This window comes from Somniosus microcephalus, chromosome 5 (assembly GCF_052327205.1).
Source record: "Somniosus microcephalus isolate GS21.2 chromosome 5, FLI_Smic_1.0, whole genome shotgun sequence".
NCBI classification, from domain to species: Eukaryota; Metazoa; Chordata; class Chondrichthyes; order Squaliformes; family Somniosidae; genus Somniosus; species Somniosus microcephalus.
In genome coordinates this window covers 206,078,352-206,101,613 of record NC_140991.1, presented here as the reverse complement: position 1 = coordinate 206,101,613, position 23,262 = coordinate 206,078,352, and the positions used below count along the sequence as shown (strand labels likewise).

Genomic DNA, 23,262 nt, shown 5'->3' with positions numbered 1-23,262 from the left:
GCACACATGTGGCCCTTACGGCACCCCATCGCAATCCAGGTATTTTTGTCAACCGCAAGGGCTTCCACTCCCTCAACGTTCAGCTGGTGTGTGACCACAAGAAGGAAATTTTGCATGTTTGTGCCATGTACCCTGGCAGTTGCCATGAGTCCTTCATACTGTGCCAGTCTAGTGTGCCTCCGCTATTCAGTCCGCCAGACCAACTTTTCGGATGGCTACTTGGAGACAAGGGCTATCCCCTGAGGACGTGGCTAATGACGCCATTGAGGAGGCCAGCCAATGAAGCTGAGGAGCACTACAACTCCAGCCACATGTCCACCAGATCCATTATCGAGCAAACCATCAGTTTGCTGAAGATGCGCTTCAGATGCCTGGATAGATCAGGTGGTGCCCTACAGTACTCAGCAGCCAGGGTCTCCAGAATCGTCGTGGTTTGCTGTGTACTTCACAACATGGCACAGCATCGTGGCTTGCAGATTCCTGAGGAACAAGTGGCTCCTCACATATCCTCCTCCTCTGGAGGAGGAGGGCGAAAACGATGATCCTGCAGAGGCCCATCAACCAGCGGCAGCATTACACGAGAACATTGCTGCCCGGGATGCAAGGAACGCGCTCATCCTGGCCAGATTTGCTTAGCCTAGTCAATCAAACACTTTTGCTTTGCAGCTTCTTACCTGAACATCGACAATGGCCAAGACCTTGCGGATTCCTAGCTATTTGACCAGCATACTGACAACTGCAAGTAATCCTAAGCCCTCAATGTGAAAGTCCCATTCGCGAACTGACACACGCCACAACTGCAACAGTTGCCATCAGACTGTTTATGTACAAGAACCAACTGATGGCATTTTTACAATAAACACAACATTTCACCCAAGTGACTACCCTTGTGCAGAATTTCCTCTTACGCGTGCACCTACATAGTGCTTTCCCTGTGGCTTCAGCAGATGTGGAGGCCCCCTGCTCACTTTCCTGCTGCTCCTGTCTCGACACCTTTGGCGGGCGCCCTCTGGGGTTGCGAGCCTGTGAGGTCTCGTCAGCAGTCTGGGGTTGAGATGCCTATCTCACTTGGGTGTTTACTTCAGTGGGGCTCTGACCGAGGGCTTTGCAGTGGCATGGAAGTGTGAGCGCTTGGAGAGGAGCCCCCACTTCCTTGAGGTCTGCCACCAAACTCCCTCTCATGGGCCAGGTCCCCCTCAGCGCCTGCAAGTGGCTGGAGAGCACCTTGCTGCACATCAGGGGGGCCGTGGGGACCTGTATCTTCAATGGCAGTCCTACTCAGAAGGACTTCCATGAAGGTCTGGTTTCTCTGTTCAGTAGATGCCCATCGCTCCTCAAGAGATGTCATTCTATTCTGAACAATGACCATGTTTTCCATACCCTGGTGACTAAGCTCCTCCATGGCCGTAGCCCTCCTCTCCTCTACCATAGCCATCCTCTCCTGCATGGTAGCCAGCCTTAACACGGAGGTAGCCATCCTTTCCGTGTTGATGCGTTCATGCGCCAATGACTCCACAAAGGCTCTGCTTATGTTCGCTATGGACTCCTCCACTCGCTCCACACTCGCAGCGACCCTAGAGACAAAACCTGCCAGAGACTCCTGCATCTGTGCCTGGAGTTCCATCACCGCTGATCTCATGGATGGACCCAGAGGCAGAGGGTCGACATGCTGCTGAGCCGAGCTGGCAGAGTCCTGCGCCCTCCAACTAGGACTCTCCGCTGCTGTCCCTGTCTCCACAATCTGCTGATGCTCACTTGTGAGCTGGGATACACCAGGTGACAACACTACTCTATGTCCCGAAGGTCCCACCGAGGTGTGAGTGTATGCGCTGGTGCTGGGTGCGTAGAATTCTGCTCACGCTGCACCCTCAGAGGCTGCAGCTTCCTCTGAGGAGTCTGGCTAGGGGGGACGGATGCTTGTGATGATCCTGTGGGAGAGTAAAGGAAAGAGTTACAGATGTGATGCCGAGGCTACATGCACATAGCTTTTTGCAGATGCTCATAAGTCCATCTGTCACAGCTTGACATTCATTATCAGCGACTCATGCAATGTCAAAGAGAGAGATGGGAAACTTTTCTGTCACCAGCTTGCTGTGTTGCACCCGTCTGTCTGTCCCGCATGCGCGAATCATCCTCAATGCCAATGATTTCCAGGACGGCCTCCTACCAGGGGGTCAGGTGGGCTATTGAGGGTGGCCCTCCTCCTGTCCTGGCTCGCTCTCTTTTGTTGTGAGCTCTCTTTTCCTGCAATGAGGAAGACAAGTGGAGGTTGAGTGAGAAAGAAGTAGTGAGTGTAGAGATTGCATAGCATAGATACTTAGAAGGAGACAAAGATGGAGTGAGGTTACAAGACCAAGGGCCCTCCCTGTGTGTTGTCAGTTGTGTTCAAAGCATCAGAGTGAGAGGGAATGTGAGGGCTGCATGGTGGAATAGTTATGTGAATGTGAGCATAGAGAGAGAGGGAATGGGTAAGGGTGCATGGATGTCAGTGTCAAGTGAGATGTGGAGGAAGAGATTGCTGAAGCTGAGTACTGGTGAGGAAAGGCGATGGGGATCAGCTTGAGGGTGATTGGAAATTCATACTCACTTTTCCAGTGCGCTGAAGGTCATGAAATCTTTTCCTGCACTGTGTCCAGGTTCTGCGGGTGACTCCCAAGGAATTGACCTCCTCAGCCACCTGCATCCACACAGCCTTGGTCTGAGTGGAAGGCCTCTTCCTCCCTGATGAAGGGAACAGGACCTCCCTGTTGGCCCTAGCCCCATCCACCAATGCCTGAAGTGCTGCCTCGTCAAAGCAAGGAGCTGCTCTTGCCCTCCCGCTTGTCATCTCTCCTGCAGGTCCCTCTGACACCAAATGGAGGAAGCTTTGAAGCCTGCAGAAGAAGCAAGACTTGCTGTGGACCTTAAATGCAGCAGCAATGATGACGTAATCGGAGGGGACTTTCAGCCATGAAAAACCCCCTTGCAAAGGCTTCCCATGCGTTGGAAATCAATTGGCCAATTGAGTTAAAGTTGCATCAATCTCCCACATCCATTTAGATTCGTGTGGGAAACACGAAATTCGGATAACACGACAACAGCCCGCACCTGAGCTAAAATCACCCCCTATGCTTCTATTTATAAAGCCCAGGATCCCGTATGCTTTTTTAACCGCTTTCTCAACCTTGTCCTGCCACCTTCAATGATTTGTGCACATATACCCCTAGGTCTCTCTGTTGATGCACCCCCTTTAGAATTGTATCCTTTAGTTTATATTGCCTCTCCTCGTTCTTCCTACCAAAATGTATCACTTCGTACTTTTCTGTGTTAAATTTTATCTGCCACGTGTCCACCCATTCCACCAGCCTGTTTCCTCTTGAAGTCCTTCCTATCTTCTATGTTTCTATAGGGACAGGGTACTGAATTTGGATGATCAGCCATGATCTCATTAAATGGCCGAGCAGGCTCGAGGGGCCGAATGGCCTACTCCTGCTCCTATCTTCTATGTTTCTTCATCTATCACTATCCTCCTCACTGTTCACTATACTTCCAAGTTTTGTGCCATGTGCAAATTTTGAAATTGTGCCCTGTACACCAAAGTCTAAGTCATTAATATATATCAAGAAAAGCAGTGGTCCTAGAACCGACCCCTGGGGAACCCCACTGTGTACCTTCCTGCAGTCCAAAAAACAACCATTTACCACTACTCTCTGTTTCCTGTCACTCAGCCGGTTTCGTATCCATGCTGCCACTGTCCCTTTTATTCCATGGGCTTCAACTTTGCTGGCAAGCCTATTATGTGGCACTTTATCAAATGCCTTTTGGAAGTCCATGTACACCACATCAACCGCATTTCCCTCATCCAAAAACTCAATCAAGTTAGTTAAACATGATTTGCCTTTAACAAATGTGTGCTGGCTTTCCTTAATTAATCCATACTTGTCCAAGTGACTGTTAATTTTGTCCCAGATTATCGTTTCTAAAAGCTTCTCCACTACCGAGGTTAAACTGACTGGCCTGTAGTTGCTGGGTTTATCCTTACACCCTTTGTTGAACAAGGGTGTAACATTTGCAATTCTCCAGTCCTCTGGCACCACCCCCGTATCCAAGGAGGATTGGAAGATTATGGCCAGCACCTCCGCAATTTCCACCTTTACTTCCCTCAGCATCCTAGGATGCATCCCATCCGGTCCTGGTCACTTATCTACTTTAAGTACAGCCAGCCTTTCTAGTACCTCCTCTTTATCAATTTTGAACCCATCCAGTATCTTAACTGTGGTGTATGTGCCTTTAAGAGCCCCCTGTGTACTGTAATGCCGGTAATGGCCACTCGGGCTATATAAGCCTGTATAGTGTCTTGTATCTGTTAGTTCACCTCCAGACTTTGTTCAGTAAAAACCTGTGAAACCAACTCCTGCATTCCGTGTCTCCATTAACACACGGATACAACAGTGGCGACGAATTGTAAACGGACTTACCTGCAATTCGGCAGCACCTCAAGGAGATCGATTCCTCAGACGAAAATCGAAGAAAAACAAGAAAGAAAAAAACCCCAAAAAACTGGGGTTTCACCAGCTAGCCGAGCTGGTGGTAGGTACTGCAATAATCCTTCCTGGGCGGCGGGCTGCGGCTTCATCGGCTGGCTCTGCAGCGGGGCCGAGCAGCGAAGGCGGAGGCAAACAGAGACAGAGGGTGGAGCACTCGGGAGACGGCCTGCGCTGCAAAGCAGGTCGGCGTTCGGACCAAGCAGAGGGAGGGAAAAGTCCCAGAGAGTCCGGCGGGAACGAGTCTCCACCTATTAAAAATACCTATGTAAATAAAAACTGTGGAGAACAGCGTTGTCAGCAGCGGCGGGAAAGCGCGGGAGGCGCCATTTTTTTTCTGCGGGGAAGAAAGGAAAGCGCGGGAGGCGCCATTTTTTTTTTCAGGATGCCTAAGACTGGCAATATTACTGCTTTCGATAGCGATATAGAGGATTGGGCCACATATGTGGAAAGAGTGGAGGTATATTGCACAGCAAATGAAATAGAGGATGATAAAAAGGCATCAGTACTTCTAAATCTAATGGGCGCAAGGACATACGGGCTGTTACGAAACTTAATCACTCCAGCCAAACGGAAGGACAAGAATTTTAAGGAGATTGTTGATACCCTACAGGAGCACTTAAACCCAACACCGCTGCTGATAGCGGAACGATTCAAATTCTTCAGGAGGAATCAGCACAAGAATGAAAGAAACGCTGATTACCTCACCGAATTAAGGAAGCTGTCAAAGTACTGCCAATTCGGGGCAGGACTGGCAGATTCTCTTCGAGACAAATTCGTCTGCGGTCTCCTAAGTGAAGGAACACAGAAAAGGCTACTTTCTGAGAAAGATTTGACACTGGACAAGGCTTTCAGTGTGGCTGTATCATACGAAGCAGCCGCAAGAGGAGCTGCAGAGATACAGCAAAAGCCACAGGACTTCGGCACCCATGAAATTACACAGGGTTTTGAGAGATGTTATCGCTGCGGCAGATCCACCCATGACCAGAGGGACTGCTGGTTCAAGGACAAAGCATGCAGGCAATGCGGAAAGATTGGACACATTGCACGTGTATGCCGATCTGGAAACAAAAAATTCATGGACAGGAAAAAAATCAATAAGGAAAAGTACAGAAAGGTGCAAATGATGACGGACAGTAGCTCCGAAGACCAGAAGAGCGATAGTGACTCCGGAAACAAGAGACTAAGCTGTCTCAAATTACATAATGTAATTGCCAAAGAAGATTACCAGACCATTTGGGTTACCCTCACGATAGCGGGGTCCCCAGTTAAAATGGAGCTAGATACAGGATCAGCTCTGACCATCATAAGTCAACGGGATTACGAGCAGCTATTTCCGCATATACCTTTGAAAGACACATCCATTATCTTGAAAACATATACGGGGCAGAAAGTATACCCCAAAGGGAAAATAAGGGTGCCTGTTGTATACAACGGCAAGGAAATACAGAAGTTGTATTTATACGTTCTGCAAGATGGTGGTCCACCGCTGTTGGGACGTGAATGGATCAGGAAGATACGATTAGACTGGCACTCCATTCAGGCACTGATGATGACCAGTAAGAAAAAAAATGATGATGACGTCATACCTGAACGATTAAAAGACATCTTGGCCAACGCCAAGGAAGTGTTTCAACAGGAACTAGGAACCTTGAAAGGCATCACCGCCTCAATAAAAGTGGAAGATGCGGCAATTCCCAAGTTTTTTAAGGCAAGGCCGGTGCCATACGCAATTCGTCCAGTAGTCGAGGCAGAGCTGGAGAATTTGGAAAAGACAGGCGTATTATCCAAGATAGATTGGAGCGAGTGGGCAACACCCATCGTCCCGGTCATGAAGAAAACGTTGAATAATGATAAATCTGAAGAACAGAGAAAAATTCGCATCTGTGGGGACTTCAAGGTGACTGTAAAGCCGGTCCTTCACACGGTACAGTATCCTCTTCCGAGGATAGAAGATATTTTCGCCTCACTATCCGGAGGGAAACGTTTCACCAAAATTGAATTGGCACAGGCATATCTACAGATGGAGGTTGAAGAGGCCTCTTAAAAAGTATCTCACGATAAATGCACACAAAGGCCTGTACCAGTACAATCGACTGGTTTTCGGAGTAGCATCAGCTCCAGCTATCTGGCAAAGAGCTATGGAGCAAGTCCTCCAAGGGATTCCGGGGACTCAATGCTACCTAGACGACATCCTTGTAACAGGAGAAAACGACAACGAGCACCTTGCCAATTTGGAGCAGGTGCTCACTAGGCTGAGAGAACGGGGCCTACGAGCAAATCGCCCCAAGTGCGAATTTTTCCAGAAACAAATATCATATTGTGGCCACATAATTAACGAGGAAGGGTTGCATAAGTCACCTGAAAAAATTGAAGCGGTCATAAAAGCCCCAGCACCTGAAAATGTTTCACAATTAAGGTCGTTCCTGGGATTGATAAATTACTATCATAAATTTTTACCGAACTTGTCAACTCTTCTGCACCCTCTTAACGAACTGCTACAAACGGGAGTAATTTGGAAATGGAGTGAAGACTGTAAACGTGCCTTCCATAAATGCAAAGGCTTGATCACGTCCAAGGAAGTTTTGGCTCATTACAACCCATCACTGCCAATCAGACTGGCGTGCGATGCATCCCCTTACGGCGTAGGAGCGGTATTATCGCATAGATTCCCTGATGGCTCGGAGCGGCCGATAGCTTTTGCGTCACGCTCATTGAACTCAGCTGAGCGTAACTATGCCCAGATCGACAGGGAAGCACTCAGCCTGGTATGGGGAGTGAAGAAATTCAACCATTACCTACACGGACAAAAATTTACCTTGTTGACTGACCATCAACCCCTCGTCTCCATATTCAACCCTAAAAAGGGTGTTCCCATTATGACAGCGCAAAGGCTACAGAGGTGGTCCCTTTTCCTAGGGGCACACCAATATGACATAGAATACAAAGGATCAAAACAGCATGGGAATGCTGACGGTTTATCGCGCCTACTAGCCAGAGCGTTTGTGTGGTGGACAGGTATCGATGGAGACATCGAAGAAATGATCAAAAGCTGTCTAGGATGCCAGAAGGTCCAAAACGCCCCACCACAAGCCCCTCTACATCCATGGGAGTGGCCCTCATCTCCATGGCAAAGGGTACACATCGACTTTGCTGGTCCATTTATGGACTCAATGGCCTAGAAATTCAGTCGCGTTTGCGCCCACTTATTGGCTAAAGAGTGGTTTGCGCCGGAAGATTTTTAGCGCCCGAAATTCAGTTGGTCCCTAACATCGGCGTTAGCCGGTAGCGCTGCGCCGGCACCGATGACGTCATCGGTGTGCGCAGCGCCCCGGCTCCAATGCGATTCCGTGCCGACCGCCAAATTCAGTTGCGGCCGCCTCGCCCGTGGCAGCCGCAAACAGCGTTTGAAAAACGGTGCCTTGCAGCTCCGTGAGGCCGGCGCATAAAGGTGGACGGGCGGTCGGCCGCTTTCCCGGCGGCCGCCTGGCCGCACCTCCCTCCCCGGACTCCTGCACCACCCCCCCGCGGCATTGGTGTCTGACTCCCGCGAGCCCGGCACTTCTCCGTGGTGCCGGGCTCATTTGCTGGTGGAATCCAGCGGCAATCTCACGGCTGCAGGCAGCTCCTCCTTAAGAGAAGGAGGAGGCCGGCAGTACCTCAGCCTGCCGCACCGCATTGGGTGCCGCAGCGGCAGCTGGACACCTGCAATTGACTTTCATCGCCCCAAGCGAGGCGGCCAAACCCTGCAATAGCGCCCGCCTCCGTCTTGGGGCGCCGCAACTGAATTTCAGGCGGGCGCTACGGGAATCCGGGCGAGCGCTAAATTTCGGGCGCTAAAGACCTGGCGGGGCCTTACTGAATTTCTAGGCCCATGTTCTTAATCGCGGTTGATGCACACTCCAAGTGGCCGGAGGTAATAAAGATGTCCTCCACCACCACGGAAAAAAACCATCACAGTATTAAGGACCATATTTGCCAGGAATGGGCTGCCTGAGCAGACCTGTTCTGATAATGGACCGCAATTTGTGTCCGAAGAATTCAGGAAGTTCTTAAAAAACAATGGGGTTAAGCACTACACGTCCGCCCCATACCATCCCGCCACCAATGGATTGGCTGAAAGGTTTGTCCAGACCTTCAAGAAGGCCATAAAGGCCATGGGTAATGAAGACATAAATCTACAGCATAAGGTAGATAACTTCTTGTTTGCATACAGGAATGCAACACATGTGGTTACAAACCAAACTCCCGCCATGATGTTCTTCAATAGAAGCCTAAGATGCCGGCTGGATTTGATCAAGCCAAACATCAGAAGGGACGTGGAGAACCGGCAATTTCAAGGCATGAATGAAAGGCCAACTAGAACCTTCCAGGTAGGTCAACAAGTTTTGGCCCGGGACTACCGTACCGAGAAATGGCAGCCTGGAACTATTTGCACACGACTAGGACCGCTGATGTATACCGTGGACATTGGAGAAAGCATAATAAGGCGCCATGCTGACCAGATCATAGAGTCATCTGAAAAGGGACAACCTACACCACAACTCTATACGCCTAATGATGAAGCAGAGATACCCATAGTATCTACCTCCGATCCGGTGATACTGGAACCAGATGAACCCGACACTGGCATTCAAGCCGAATCGACCTTGCCAAAAGAACCTACTACACCACCAAAAACTACTACACCACCGAGGCGTTATCCGGACCGAGTCAGGAAGCCTCCAGAGAGACTGACTTATAATTGATTAACTGCAGCAAATGTGTAGATTATTGTTCTTGTAACATGTTAATTAATGATTACTTAAAATGTTATGTACTGGTTGTCTAAAAGGGGAGGAATTGTGGTGTATGTGCCTTTAAGAGCCCCCTGTGTACTGCAATGCCGGTAATGGCCACTCGGGCTATATAAGCCTGTATAGTGTCTTGTATCTGTTAGTTCACCTCCAGACTTTGTTCAGTAAACACCTGTGAAACCAACTCCTGCATTCCGTGTCTCCTTTAACACACGGATACAACATTAACGACCTCCTCCTTCACTATGACTTTGGCAGCATCTTCTTCCTTGGTAAATGCAGATGCAAAGTACTCATTTAGTACCTCAGCCATGTCCACTGCCTCCATGCGTAGGTCTCTATTTAGTTCCCTAATCGGCCCCAGCCCCCCTCTTACTACCCGTTTACTATTTATATGCCTATAGAAGACTTTTGGATTCCTTTTTATGTCAGCAGCCAATCTATTCTCATACTCTCTCTTTTGCCCCTCTTATTTCTTTTTTCACTTTCCCCTCTGAACTTTCTATATTCAGCCTGGTTCTCACTTGTATTCTCAACCTGACATCTGTCATACACCCCCTTTTTCTGCTAAGAGGAGATTTGATAAATGTGTTTAAAATCATGAAGGGTTTAAATAGAATAATGTTTTCCACAGCTGAAAGGTCGAGGGCACAGATTTAAGGTGATTGGCAAAAGAACCAGAAGTGATTTGAGGAAAAAAATGTATGCAATGAGTGGTTAGGATTTGGAATGCACTGCCTGATAGGGTGGTGGATACCGATTCAATAGTAGCCTTCAAAAGGGAATTGGACGAGAAAAAAATTGCAGGGAGGGATAATAGGGAAAGAGCAGGGGAATGGGACTAACTGAATTGCTCTTCGAAAGAGCTGGCGCAGACTTGATGGGCCGAATGGCCTCCTTCTGTGTTGCACTATTCTATGATTCTATTAGACCCAGCTCCTGCTCCCTTAGCCCCACTAAACTGTTAACCACCCAACTAACCTTCCTGGCCCTCATGCTAGCTAACATTGTAAATGGTTCCTTTTTCTCAGGTACTGTCCCCCTCCCTTTCAAAACCACCCCATCTCAAAAAGCCCATCCTGGCCCCTCTGTCTTTGCAAACTACTGCTCAATCTCCAACCCCCGTTTCCCTACAAAGTCCTTGAATGTGTTACCACAAGTTTGTGCACATCTTTTCCACAACTCCATGTTTGAATCTCAAGTCAGGTTCCCACCTCAGCCATAGCACTGATATGGCCCTAAACAAAGTCACAAATGACATCCTCTATAACTGTGACTGTGGTGCACAATCCTTCTTCATTCTTCTCGGTCTCTACAGATTTGATACAGTTAATCACAGCATGCTCCTCCAATACCTCTCCTCTATTATCCAGCTCAGTGGGACTGCCCTCTCTTGGTTCCACTACCTATCCAATTGTAGCCAAAGCATCTCCGGCAATGCATCTTTTCCCACCATGCACCATTATCTCTGGAGACCCCAATGATCTATCCTTGGCCCCTTCCTCTTCCTCAGCTGCAAGTTGCCCTTTGGTGAAGTCATCTGCAGACATGGGTCAGCAGCCACATGTATGTTGATTACACGTAGCTCTACCTCTCCACTACTTGTCTTGACCCAACCATTGCCTCTGTGTTATCAGACTGCTTCTCTGACATACAGTCCTGGATGAGCCACAATTTCCTCCAGCTAAATATTGGGAAGACTGAAACAATTGTCTTCAGCTCCCACCACAAACTTCATACCTTTGCTACCAATTCTATCCCCTTCCCCAGCCACTGTCTTGGTATGAACCAGACTGCTCTCAGCCTCAGCATCCTAATCGGCCCACCTTGAGCTTCTGACTCTAACAACCTCTCCATCACAACCATCACAAAAATTGCTTCCTTCCACCTCCATAACATTGACCACCTCCGCTCCTGCCTTGGCCCATCTGCTGATGAAAATCTCATCCATGCCTTTGTCACCTCCAGACTTGACTATTCCAATGCTCTCTGGGCAGACCTCCCAAACTCCACACTCTTTAAACTTCAGTTCATCCAAAACTCATTTGCAGCAAGTCCTGCTCACCAATCACCTCAGCACTCGCTGATCTACATTGGCTCCTGCTCCACCTAAGGCTTCAATTTAAAAATTTCAGCCATTTGTTTAAACCCTGTCATGGTCTCCTCCTTCCCTATCACTATAATCTTCTCCATCCCTACAATTCCCCCTCCCCATCCCCCAGTGATCTTCATTTCTCCGATTCTAGCATCTCCCTTCCCTTCATCCTATCTTTGAAGACTGTGCCTTCATCTGTCTAGATTTTATGCTCAGGAATTCCCTCCCTAAACCTTTCCACTTCCTCCTCCTTTAAGGCCCTCCTTAAAACCCACCTCTTGGACCAAGCTTTTGATCAACCCTTTGACTCCTTTGACTTGGCATATCTCCTTTGACTTGGCATCCATTTTTTCTGATTCTGTGTCTGTGAAGTACCTTGAGATGCTTTTCTACATTAAAGGCACTTCATAAATGCAAGTTGTTGTTCTTTAATGTGTACCTCCAAAAAATCTCTCCCAATCAAAAAATGAAACAGTTTCTTTATCACCTTTCTTTGCTCTGCAAATATTCTCTTTTTTCTTGACTCCTTGCTGCATATGGTTCCATAGGTGCCAGTTTCTCTCTTGATCCTTGCCAAAGTGGCCATTATTCATGTGTAAACCTTAACAGTAAATGTTAGTCAGATATTCCAATAAGAGACATCACAATTGAACCTAAACCTGTCATCATCGGAGGCGTTCCTAGGACAGAGGATGGGAGCAGAAACATTGGTGTTGAGGGCAGGAGACTTGGGGTTGAGGTTAGGATGGAGGCTGGTCAGAGTGATAAGGTCATTTCTATATAACTTATAGCATGTTTGCACTATTATTATATATTATAAGCCCTTCTGTATAGTTGCATTGTTTGCTCTCTCAAAGTTACTTCAAATGTAATTCAGAAGTTCATGCTTCTACTCTGTTGTTGTTTATATCTTCTTTTTAGGCAGTCCCTCGGAACCGAGGATGACTTGCTTCCACACTAAAAATGAGTTCTCAGGTGACTGATGAGTCCAACGCGGGACCTACAGTCTCTGTCACAGGTGGGGCAGACGGTGGTTGAAGGGGCAGGTGGGTGGGGTGCTTGGGATGATGTGCGCTCATTCCGCTGTTTGCGTTTGGCTTCCGCTTGCTCCCGGCGAAGAGACTCGAGGTGTTTGGCGCCTTTCCGGATGCTTCTCCTCCACTTTGTGCAGTCTTGGGCCAGGGATTCCCAGGTGTCAGTGGGGATGTTGCACTTTTTCAAGGAGGCTTTGAGGGTGTCCTTGAAGCGTTTCCTCTGCCCACATGGGGCTCTCTTGCCGTGTCGGAGCTCCGAGTAGATCGCTTCTTTTGGGAGTCTCGTATCGGGCATGCAGACGATGTGACCCGTCCATCGGAGCAGATCAAGCGTGGTCAAAGCTTTGATGCTGGGGATGTTGGCCTGAGCGAGAACACTGACGGTGCGCCTATCCTGCCAGTGGATTTGCAGGATCTTGTGGAGGCAGCGTTGATGGTACCTCTCCAGTGCTTTGAGGTGCCTGCTGTACATGGTTCATGTCTCTGAAGCATACAGGAGGGCGGGTATCACTACTGCTCTGTTGTTTATATATAGAACAATTAGCAACTACCTTCAAAGTATTCACCAGTTCTAATAATGGCTTTTGTGAGTTTTAGTGCTGTCAGTCCTTTTACCATAAAATAATTCTGGTGTTCTGTTTCTCCCTGGTTCTCCCCTTTGTTCCTAAAAGTTTGAGCCATTAGAGAACCAGAGTTTATTTTTAATGATCAACGACAGAACTAAATATTCACAGACATCCCATGACCTCCTGTTTAATCAGCCATACCTAAGTTACCTTATGTTCACTCGATTCAGATGAGTTAGTCTTGTCCTGCATATTAGGAGTCATAGTCTGCTACTTGATTGAGGCCGTTCATTCAGGGAAACCCCAGGTATACAGTGATAGTTGTGGTAATAAAGTTGACCTCAAGTTCCAGGCTTCAGCCAGAGGGGCAGTCTTGTAATTGAAAATGCTTCAGATTCTCAACACAGCTGAGGCAATTGTATGAGTGCGTTTGCTTATATTTGTTGTGCATTATTTAACTTCTTGTTAAATATGCTAGAAATCAAGATGTTGTTTAAAACACTGCAAAAATATTTTGAGTGATCGTTTCATTCTGCTTGCAAATTTTTAATTGGCTTTCACTTTGCTTGCAATCTGTTTATTGGTAGTTTCTTTTTTAAACTTGCTGATTCTTTATTTATAGTTTTACAACATGTTTAGCAATATTTAAGACAATTAGAATTGTTCAGTTAATTGTTGCGTTTTTTTACAAATATAGGCCCGAAATTTGCGGTCAGGAATTTCCGCCTTTGAAACTGACCGCAACTTTGGGAAAGCCTGAAGTTGCGGTCTGTCATTGACAGTTCTGAAACAGGCTGCACTGTGTCCCTCCCCCCCGCACAGAGCCGGCAATCTGTGTGATCAGCCAAATCCGGGAAACTGAAGAAAATATCGGCTCTTCCGCAGTAATTACGCTGTTAAATTCCCCACTAAAAGTTAGATCCAAACGGAATTGATGTAATTGGGGTTTTGACAGTGTTATTACTGCTAATCAAATGTTAAGGGTCTGGAAAACTAATTTTAATTTTGTGCAGTGTGAAATTTGTCCATTTTAATAAAAAATTTAATTTTTAAGAAACTTTTCAAAAACATTTTTTTTTATTTAAAAGTTTGTCCATCTTTATTTCAGGTTTACCTTTTCCCCATGTGAGAATCCCAATCTTTGTTTTGCTCTCTCTAACATTCTTAAAAAAGTGAGAATTTTAAGAGCTTACTCACTTCCTTGTTTGCTATCTGTGATAATTCTGCCTTTTGATTGGCTGCTTAGACAGCTTGTTGATGTCACAGCAATTTGGACAAAGGGATCCCCACTAAACTTAGTTAATCTGAAAACCCAAAGTTCTCGACAAAAGGATCGCGAGATTCTTGGGCGAAATGTACTTTGGGGCCAGCAGCGAGTGCCTTCGCTTCGCCGCTGACCACAAATTCCAGGCCATACTTTATTATATATATATATATATTTGTGGAAGATACAGATGCTTTTGTAAAGACAGGTATAAGTCTAAATCATTACCTGATAACTCAAAGAATCATGATTTGTTTAATGAAAACCTCACTTTAATCTCACATTGATATAATATGAACATAAAACAAGTCTTTCTGCAGAGTATGAGTATTTACAGTACTTACACTGTGTTCTGCATTGCATCATCAAGAGTACAGTACAGTCTGGTGATATGCAAAATCAATTGCTGCTCGAGCTTTGTTTTGAAAAGTATAATGGTTGGGATGAAGTCATAACTTTCAATCTCTTGGACATTTAATGTAAAACAGTGTATAGTATACGACCAAAACCTGAAATTATAACTTTTCCATAGTTCTTGGAATAGAAATTAATTATTGTTACATCTTTATATAAACTATCCTTTCAGAAACAAACCTGTTTATGAATATATCTCGCGATCTCTGTGGTGAAAACATGAGGTTTCTCGATGTGTAATTGATTGTAGCGCTGTGAATAGGGGATTCTGAGTGCAATGCAGCAGTGACATCATCAAGCTGTCTAAGCAACCAATCACACTGAAGAATTGTCACAGACAGCAAACCAGGAAATAAAAATCAGCTTTTATCCTCATGTTTAAAAAATGTTACAGAGCGAAATAAAGATGGGAACTTTCACATGGGGATAAGGTAGAGGCTGAAATATGAACAAAAAATATATATATTTTTTTAAATTGTAATTTTTATCGTAATGGAGAAAGTTGACATCCTACAAATATAAAAATTAGTTTTTCAGGACCAGAACGTTGTTTAGCAGTCAGTACACTGTTAAAACCCCAGTTACACCTATTCCAATAAGGCTTAACATTTAATAAGGTATTTAACAGCGATATTAGCATGGAAAAGCTGAGGTTTTCATCAGTTCTCCTGATTACACTGATTTCTCTGATTGCCGGCTATGGGGGGCAGGTGGGCCCACAGTGCAGCCTGGTTCAGAGCAGTGAATGACTAACCACAACTTCAGGATTTCCGTGTTTAGATGCGCTTGCGCTAAATCCTGACGTTGCAGTCAGTTTCAGAGGGGTAATGACGACGAACGCTAACAGTTCGCTGTCATTAACCGCCGCAAAATCCAGGCCATGTTTTCTAATCATTCTCAAAATGCAGAGTTAAAACTTAATTCTTGGCAAATTTGGATAGCTGCTTTTTGTAATGGAATAGTTGTTGTCCATTAAAGATTGGGAAAATATTCATAACTGTGTTCAAATAAGATAATTCTACCATTAGTCATAATTATTGCATAAGTAACAAATCTTTTGCATATTGCTGTGTCTATGTTTATTTACCTTTGTGCCGATCTTCAGAAGTGGTAAACTTTGGCAGCTAGCTCACATTCTTCATAAGACAACTTGGGGGAGAAATTGAGTATAGCCCCGTTTGGGACGCCAGCCTCGCCAGGGCGCTAAAAGTAGCGCCCCGGAAGCATTCGTGGCCACCCGCCGGAAATTGAGTGTTAGCGCCCCAAAGGGAAGCGTGGCGCTACTGGAGGCGCCCTGCATCCCTCTTGGGGCGCTGCGACTGAATATCGTGGCGCAACATGCCGCAGCGCCACACGCTGCGGCACGTCGCGCTGCGGTATTGCAGGCCTTCCTCCCCTTCTTAAAGGGGAGGGGCCTTGTGCAGCGCGATCTGGGGCCCAGCTGGGCCCCCGAGGATCGCGAGTGCAGGCAAAAGAGCCCGGCACCGAGGAGAAGTGCCGGGCTCTTGGAACGCAGCCGGCACTCCGCGGGGGGGTGGGTTCAGGAGGCCGGGGACGGGAGCGCAGGCAGGTGCTGGCAGGCGACCAACAACAAAAATGGCCGCCCCGCACCGCTCCTTTATTTTGCGCCTCCCCAGCCGCAGGTAGACCCCCCTGAACTGGTCGGACATAGCGTCCGGCGGTAAATCAGGGGGCGCTTCCAAATATCGCGGCCGGGGCATCAGCGGGGCGCTGCGCACACTGATGATGTCATCGGTAGCGACGCAGCGCTAACAGCTAGCGCCACCACTAGCGTCCCGCGGAATTTAGCGGGAGGCGTGGACAGTGCCGCGCCCGGGCGCCAGTTGGCTTGCGACCCACTTAGCGCCCTCTTAAGGCACTAACAGGTGGTGCAGCCAACTGAATTTCTCCCCCCTTGTGTTATTTTAATTCGTTTGTTGTCTTCTTTCCAGATGGTGACAAAGCTGACATTTCTGCCACTACATATGCAGACATCAACATAATTGCTGGTGCTCTTAAGCTGTATTTTAGGGATTTGCCTATTCCTGTCATCACCTATGATTCGTATCAAAAATTCATTGAAGCAGCCAGTAAGTATCATCTGAACTTTGAGACCCTATGTAACTCCCAATAGGGAAACAATTTGAATTGGTGAATAATGGGTAAGATAATGAGAGTAGGGCTACTCAGTCATACTGCTAATTCAGTTATTGCATGCAGATTACATTAAAAAAAATATTTTCTAGTAATGCTGTGGACAAAGATAAGCGGTATGACTTCTCTCTCTCTCTCACCAATTCCCTCACCTCACCTCCACTGTAAGCTTTGATTCCTTGCTGAGCTATGATTCTGCAGTTAAAAGATACTCTGTGGTACCTCACATGGCTATTCTCCACACCTGAACCTAGACCATGAGTTTTGGCAGGTAATTCAACTGTGAAGGTGCATCACAACTTAGCCAGATCCTGTCCTTACAGAATGTGCACACAACAGCAGGAAACTTTGGTCATTTTCTCCATCTCTAATACAGGAATGTAGGACAGGATTAAGTTTGCCTATCAGACCTCCAGCTGTCATATAGCCTAACAATACTGTCAAGGCTGATGCATGAATATTGGCTATTGAAGTGAGGTATCTGAGGGAACTGGCACCCTTGCAACTGTACCCTTACAAGCAGTCAGCATCTTCAGGAGGGTAGGAAAAGGGAGGCCTAGATTCAGTAAGGGTGGGGGGAAAGCAAAAATGCAAAGAAATCAATTTTTTTTAAAGCTGTTATGTTAGGAATTCATTAGAGACACAATATTTCTCAAGTTCCGTTCTAAGGAAGAAAAACAAATGGCTGTGAATTTTGAGTAATGTGTATTTGTTTTTAATTAGAAATTACTAACCCAGACGACAGGCTGGAGGCCATCCACGAATCCTTAATGTTACTGCCTCCTGCACATTATGAGACACTGCGGCACTTGATGACTCATCTGAAAAAGTAAGCTGGTTTTATATTTAGGTAGATGATTTGTACATTCAGCTGAAAAGTATTAATCATTTAATAATGCACAGAAAAAGTGTCAATATATTTAAATTATGATAATTCTCTGGGTAAAAAATCAATGTTTAATCACATAAAAATCTTCAGAATTTATGTAACTGGTCCATAACCTTGAGATCGTTTTACATTGCAATAAACTTCTGATACATGAGTTCTGCTCAGTTGATGACTCATCCAAAAGGAACTCAATTGGCCCATGTAAACCCAATGGTAAGGGAGACCCAACTTTTCTTGGGTCTCCAGATTTGCCTCTGTTCTTTGTAAACACATGAACCAATTCAGCGCAGCAGCATATGTGCATTTCAATTCATCAACCATTTGCACATGCACAGTACTCAAAATCTCACAGATCATTCACGTATGCACACAGCCCTGGATTTCAGCTTGAGAAGCCAGCCCACATCGGGTGCATAAATGTAGGAGAGTGGCAACCCTAGGACACTCTCCTGAAACCTCTGGCCAAATCAAAGGTAAAACACCTTTAAATCTTATAAAGGGAAATTACTGTGGTCTTTCATCTGCCCCTTATTGTCATATTTAAGCTTGAAAACTGGTTAGAGGCAATATGAGAGTAGGCGTACTGTGTAGAGCTCCCCTGCTGTGACATGAAGTTGAATTCCTGTGGCAACATGAATGATTACTGCTGCCTACAGTCTGCAACAACAACTTGCATTTATGTAGTACCTTGAAAGCAAAGAAATATTCTAAGATGCTTCACAAGCAGGTGCAAAGAAACAGTCCACTAACAATAGCCTCCAGTTATTATTTGTTCAACCCAAAATGTCCATTGCATAATGTCCGTGCCTCTAACCAGCCATATTAAAGCGAGATAACAAGGATGAATGAAAAACATGGATTAATATGCAAATATTTATATATGTTAATATATGTAAATGTCCCATTCACCCATCACCCCTCTGTTCTCTGACCTACCTTGGCCTCCAGTCCAGCAACGCCTCAATATTAAAATTTTCATCCTTGTGTTCAAATCTCTCCATGGGCTCACCCCTCCATATCTCTGTAACCTCCTTAGCCCTACAACCCTCTGAGAACTCTGCAATCCTCCAATTCTGGCCTCTTGTGCAGCCCTAAGTTCCTTCATCCCTCCATTGGCGGCCATGCCTTCAGCTGTCTAGGCCCTAAGCTTTGGAATTCCCTCCCTAAACCTCGCCACCTCTTCTCCTTTAAAACACTCCGCAAAGCCTTCCTCTTTGGCCAAGCTTTTGGTCACCTGACCTAATATCTCCTTATGTGACTCAGTGTCAAATTTTGTCTGATAATGCTCCTGTAAAGCGTGTTGGGATGTCTTACTACATTAAAGGCACTATATAAATGCAAGTTGTTGTTGTATCTTCATTTATGAGACCTTTATTATTCTGCAGCTTTTCAATAGAATACAGTTCATTTTAATTTGGGAATCAAATCTCACACATAATGAATTTGGAGTATGAAGTGGTAATTACTATGAAAGAAAAATGTTAAAATCATTTATTAGAACTATATTTAGATTTGATTAATGTCCTATGTAATGTAGAAACTCACCAGAACACGGAGATGAGAGTTGTGAGTTAATCTCTTATGAGACTTTTTTTTAGCATTACAACGTACTGTTGAAGTTAAATTGTCTAAGGTGTGATAAACTTACCAGAACCAGTTTGGTGATGGTCATCTGTTTTTTCATTCCTTTGTATTCCTACATTACATCAGCTTGCCTTTGTTTTTAAAGAGTACCAATGGGGCTTTCATGTGATCAGATATTTCAACAGAATAAAATGCATTTCATTTTACTAATTTTAGAATTGTTAAACTTATTTTTATAAAATTGTTCTGTTAATATTCGGTGGCACGAACTATTTAAAGAAAATGTGAATTTATTCCTGGGAAAGCAGGTAGGCAGGATAACTTGTCCTGGCTATCTCCGTGACTGCTGTCAGTGCTACTCTTGGGGGGTACTTCCAGTCCAACAAGCTGACTTTCATATTTTTATTCTCAGGAGGTGAAAAGTGAGAATAGACAAAAACCTATTCCTGATTCTCTCAAAATAGTGTGAGTCTAACCGGCAACTATCATGTTGGGAAATATAACCTTTACTTTCTGGCCTCTGGGATCCCTAAATTAAAAGCAGTTAATGCATTAACCTGAAAAAACTGTTCAGTCATAGAAGGCGTTCAATGATTTTATGAAATCAATTATTCTTAGTGCTGTAACACTTTTTGTTGGTTAATATTACCAGGCATTCAGTCTCACCTACAATAAGGGGAGGTGGTAGTAAAATCTTTCTGAACTTCTTATATTTTATCTTTAGAGCCATGTCTATTTGTTTACAATCTGTTGTCTTACCACATTTAGTGGGTATCATAAATTTATGTTTAATAACTGCACTACTGATATGGGTCTTTTGTGTCCTCTGTCAATTGAAAATTAAACCAATTGTTGGTTTGCTTGTTGAGTACAACTAGTTTGAATGGTTGTCCAGGACCCTTACTACTTTCCTGTCTAGTATTTATTTATTAGCATGAACTTAGAAAAAATGTGCAACAGGTGTGTTGTGCGATGATTTGCTGCCAGCACATTTTATTGTCCTAGACCTTACAGAAAAGCAGGTGCTGTGTAGTTCACCATAGTTGTGACAATAAACACTGCTAGTCAGTGTCTTGCATGGCAACTGTGACTGCTGAAACCATTAGAAAAGTACTTTTAGCATGTTTAAAGGACATGTATAACTGTGTGGAAAATTGACCAATTTAATAAAATTCTGATTAATTCAGTAACTAAAAGCAAACTTTCTCAGCCGTCAAGCAGCATTTTAGGACTTCCCCATTAAATATGTTTAAATAGGGCTGTCAGAAATTCAAGTCAATATTTATGCTATTACTCTTCTGTATTTTGGTTCTAATCCTAAGTTATTAGCAATCTTGCACCTCCTGACCTCGTAAGAGAGGTCTGAACTGGGAACAGTTGTATAATTCCATTACTGACAGCTGAAACTCTGATTAAACGGGAGGTCATTTTCAAAGTTCCTGAAATAAAAAAGTTTTGGTGTTCTGTAACAAACTATAAATTCTCTGGGGTTTTCATTGCATCGTGTATTGATTGATATAAAGTCATTTATGTTAAAACAACTGGTTAGAGGCAATATGAGAGCCTTGGTTTAGGGTTATGATTGCAAGTGTCCATCTTTCTTGAATCTATGGAAATATAGAACAGAACAGAAAAATTGAAAAGTATTGGAGTGCTTTACAATCACAAAGCATATCTAACATACTGATCTGATTCTTTATAGGGTCATTATGCTGGAAAAGGACAATTTGATGAACGCTGAAAACCTTGGAATTGTGTTTGGGCCAACATTAATGCGACCCCCTGAACAGAATACACTGGCAACCTTGAATGACATGCGATACCAGAGACTGATTGTCCAGCTCTTGATTGAAAATGAAGATGTCTTGTTCTGAGAAAGAAAAACGATATGAAGTAAAACCAACATTGTAGTTACTATTTGTGACTGAGCTGCAAAGGCACTGGTGCTAGTATCTCCTTGAAAGATTGACTATGTAGACTTAAGAAGTCTGTGATGCTGCAGATGAATGCCAAAACATTCCCTGTAGCCTGCTTTTTAGGCTGTATGTGTTTAATTAAGAGAGTTGAGGTTGGGAAAGAATATCCTGGTGTTCTACATGCTTTCCAACAACAAAAGGTCAAAGTTATATTATACAGGAAAAACTAAGCAAAAATGGTATGTGACTCCCACAAACTACAGAGTTGTTATTGATAGTATCTTTTATATATATATATCTAAGACATATATGCTCATTCAAAAAAGTCAATAGTCAGAATTCTGCTCCAAAGTTAGCCTGGTGGAGAGCGAGTGTATTTTTTATTTGTAATGAGAGTATTTACCTGTTTTGTATTTGAATTACATCACAGAATTTTGAATTGCACTAAGTGTCTCTATAAATTGGCATCTCAACTAATTTATACCTATACATTTTTCAAACTCATTACCATTAACTTGAATAGAAACTTGTGCTACATATAACAAATTATCAGGCTAATATACTACAAATGATCAATTTCGTAATAATTGTGGGAAATATATGCCATCCACATGCAGCAGTAAAGGATGGAATTCTAATAGTAATATTCTTGATCTTTAATTATCATTGAACACATTTTGTCTTCTGCTCAATGCTCCCCTACTGTATTTACTCTCAGTCCACAATGAGAACTGGATTAATTGTCACATTACTGTATTTATGACTGGCGCCGAGTGATTCATGGAAGGCATTTAATTGTGTGTGTATAGTTATCACGTTGGTAAAGATAGCGGAAAGTCACCAAAGTGAAGAGTGTGGAAAGAAGGAACTTCTGTAGTTCTTCCATTTTATATCTTTGTGAACATTAGCTATATTCATGGTTTATGATGCCTATATGGGCTGCATTTCAAAATTGTTGAACATCATACCTTCACAGCAAATTTCTTTCATACATCACTTTGGTTAAAAAACATCAAATCATTCTTGTTTTGGAATGGCACATTTGTATGAAACTGGTACAGTGGTCCCTGGTAGGTGTTGGTAATTCATCTTTTGAAAACAAATATATTTAAACTAGATTTAAAAAAACTGTTTTAAGAGGTGTTCTGTGGATATGACTTTGATAGTTTTCAAATGCAAATATATGGTTTAACCAAATCAAATGCTGCAGATGTTTAAAAGACCACTTTTTGATTCTTTTTGAGATGTAAATTTTCATTGTTTTAGTGAACTGAACATAGTCACTGGTACCTGTCTATGAAATATTTTGCTTTGAAAGCTTTTGGCTATTTTATTTCTCATCTATTAATGTGTAAAATGATATCAGATTTACTTTGTAAATTAAACAATGTACTGTGAAAATTTTATTAAATGTGCCATTAAATTTAAATCCTGCAAATTACTAATTTTATCAATAAATGGCTGGGGCAAGAATTGTTCTCTTTAACTCAAGATCAAATAGCATCTGTATTGTAGAGGAAATCTCAAAACATCATGCCAATACTTTAAGGATGTCATTCTTAAATGGAGATAAGTTGAAACATTCTGCTACATCTTACAATGCACAGCAGTATGTTATATTTTCCCACTCTAGTGACTTGAGTACATAATTTAAGCTGACAGCTCAGCGCAGTACTGAGGGAGTGCTGCACTGTCGGTGGTGCTGTCTTTTAGATGAGCTGTTAAACTGAGGCCCCGTCTGCCCTCTCGGGTGGATATAAAAGTTGCTATGGCACGATTCGAAAAAGAGTAGGGGAGTTCTCCCAGTGTCCTCGCCAACATTTACCCCTCAACCAAAAGCAGATTACCTGGTTATTTAGTTCATCGTTGCTTGTGGGACCATGCTGTGTGCAAATTGGCTGCCATGTTTTCCTACATTCCGACATTGACTATACTTCGAAAGGTCTTAAATGGCTGTGAAGCGCTTTGCGAAATCATGAGAAAGCATAAAAAATGCAAGTTTGTTCATGTTCTCCCCTTTTTTTCAT

At 44.2% G+C, this 23,262-nt stretch overlaps 1 protein-coding gene across 2 annotated transcripts in view; it reads left to right on the top strand.

Annotated features, from left to right (window-relative positions):
* chn2 (chimerin 2) overlaps positions 1 to 22,708 on the top strand; it is a 449,790-nt gene extending 427,082 nt beyond the window's left edge. For both annotated transcript variants that reach the window (XM_085988610.1, XM_085988611.1), the window contains exons 12-14: positions 16,645 to 16,782; positions 17,570 to 17,675; positions 21,022 to 22,708. In XM_085988610.1, the coding sequence (XP_085844736.1) occupies positions 16,645 to 16,782; positions 17,570 to 17,675; positions 21,022 to 21,193 (416 nt within the window). In that variant the 3' untranslated portion in view covers positions 21,194 to 22,708. The remainder of the gene's footprint in view (positions 1 to 16,644; positions 16,783 to 17,569; positions 17,676 to 21,021) is intronic.
* Positions 22,709 to 23,262: the final 554 nt, after the last annotated feature.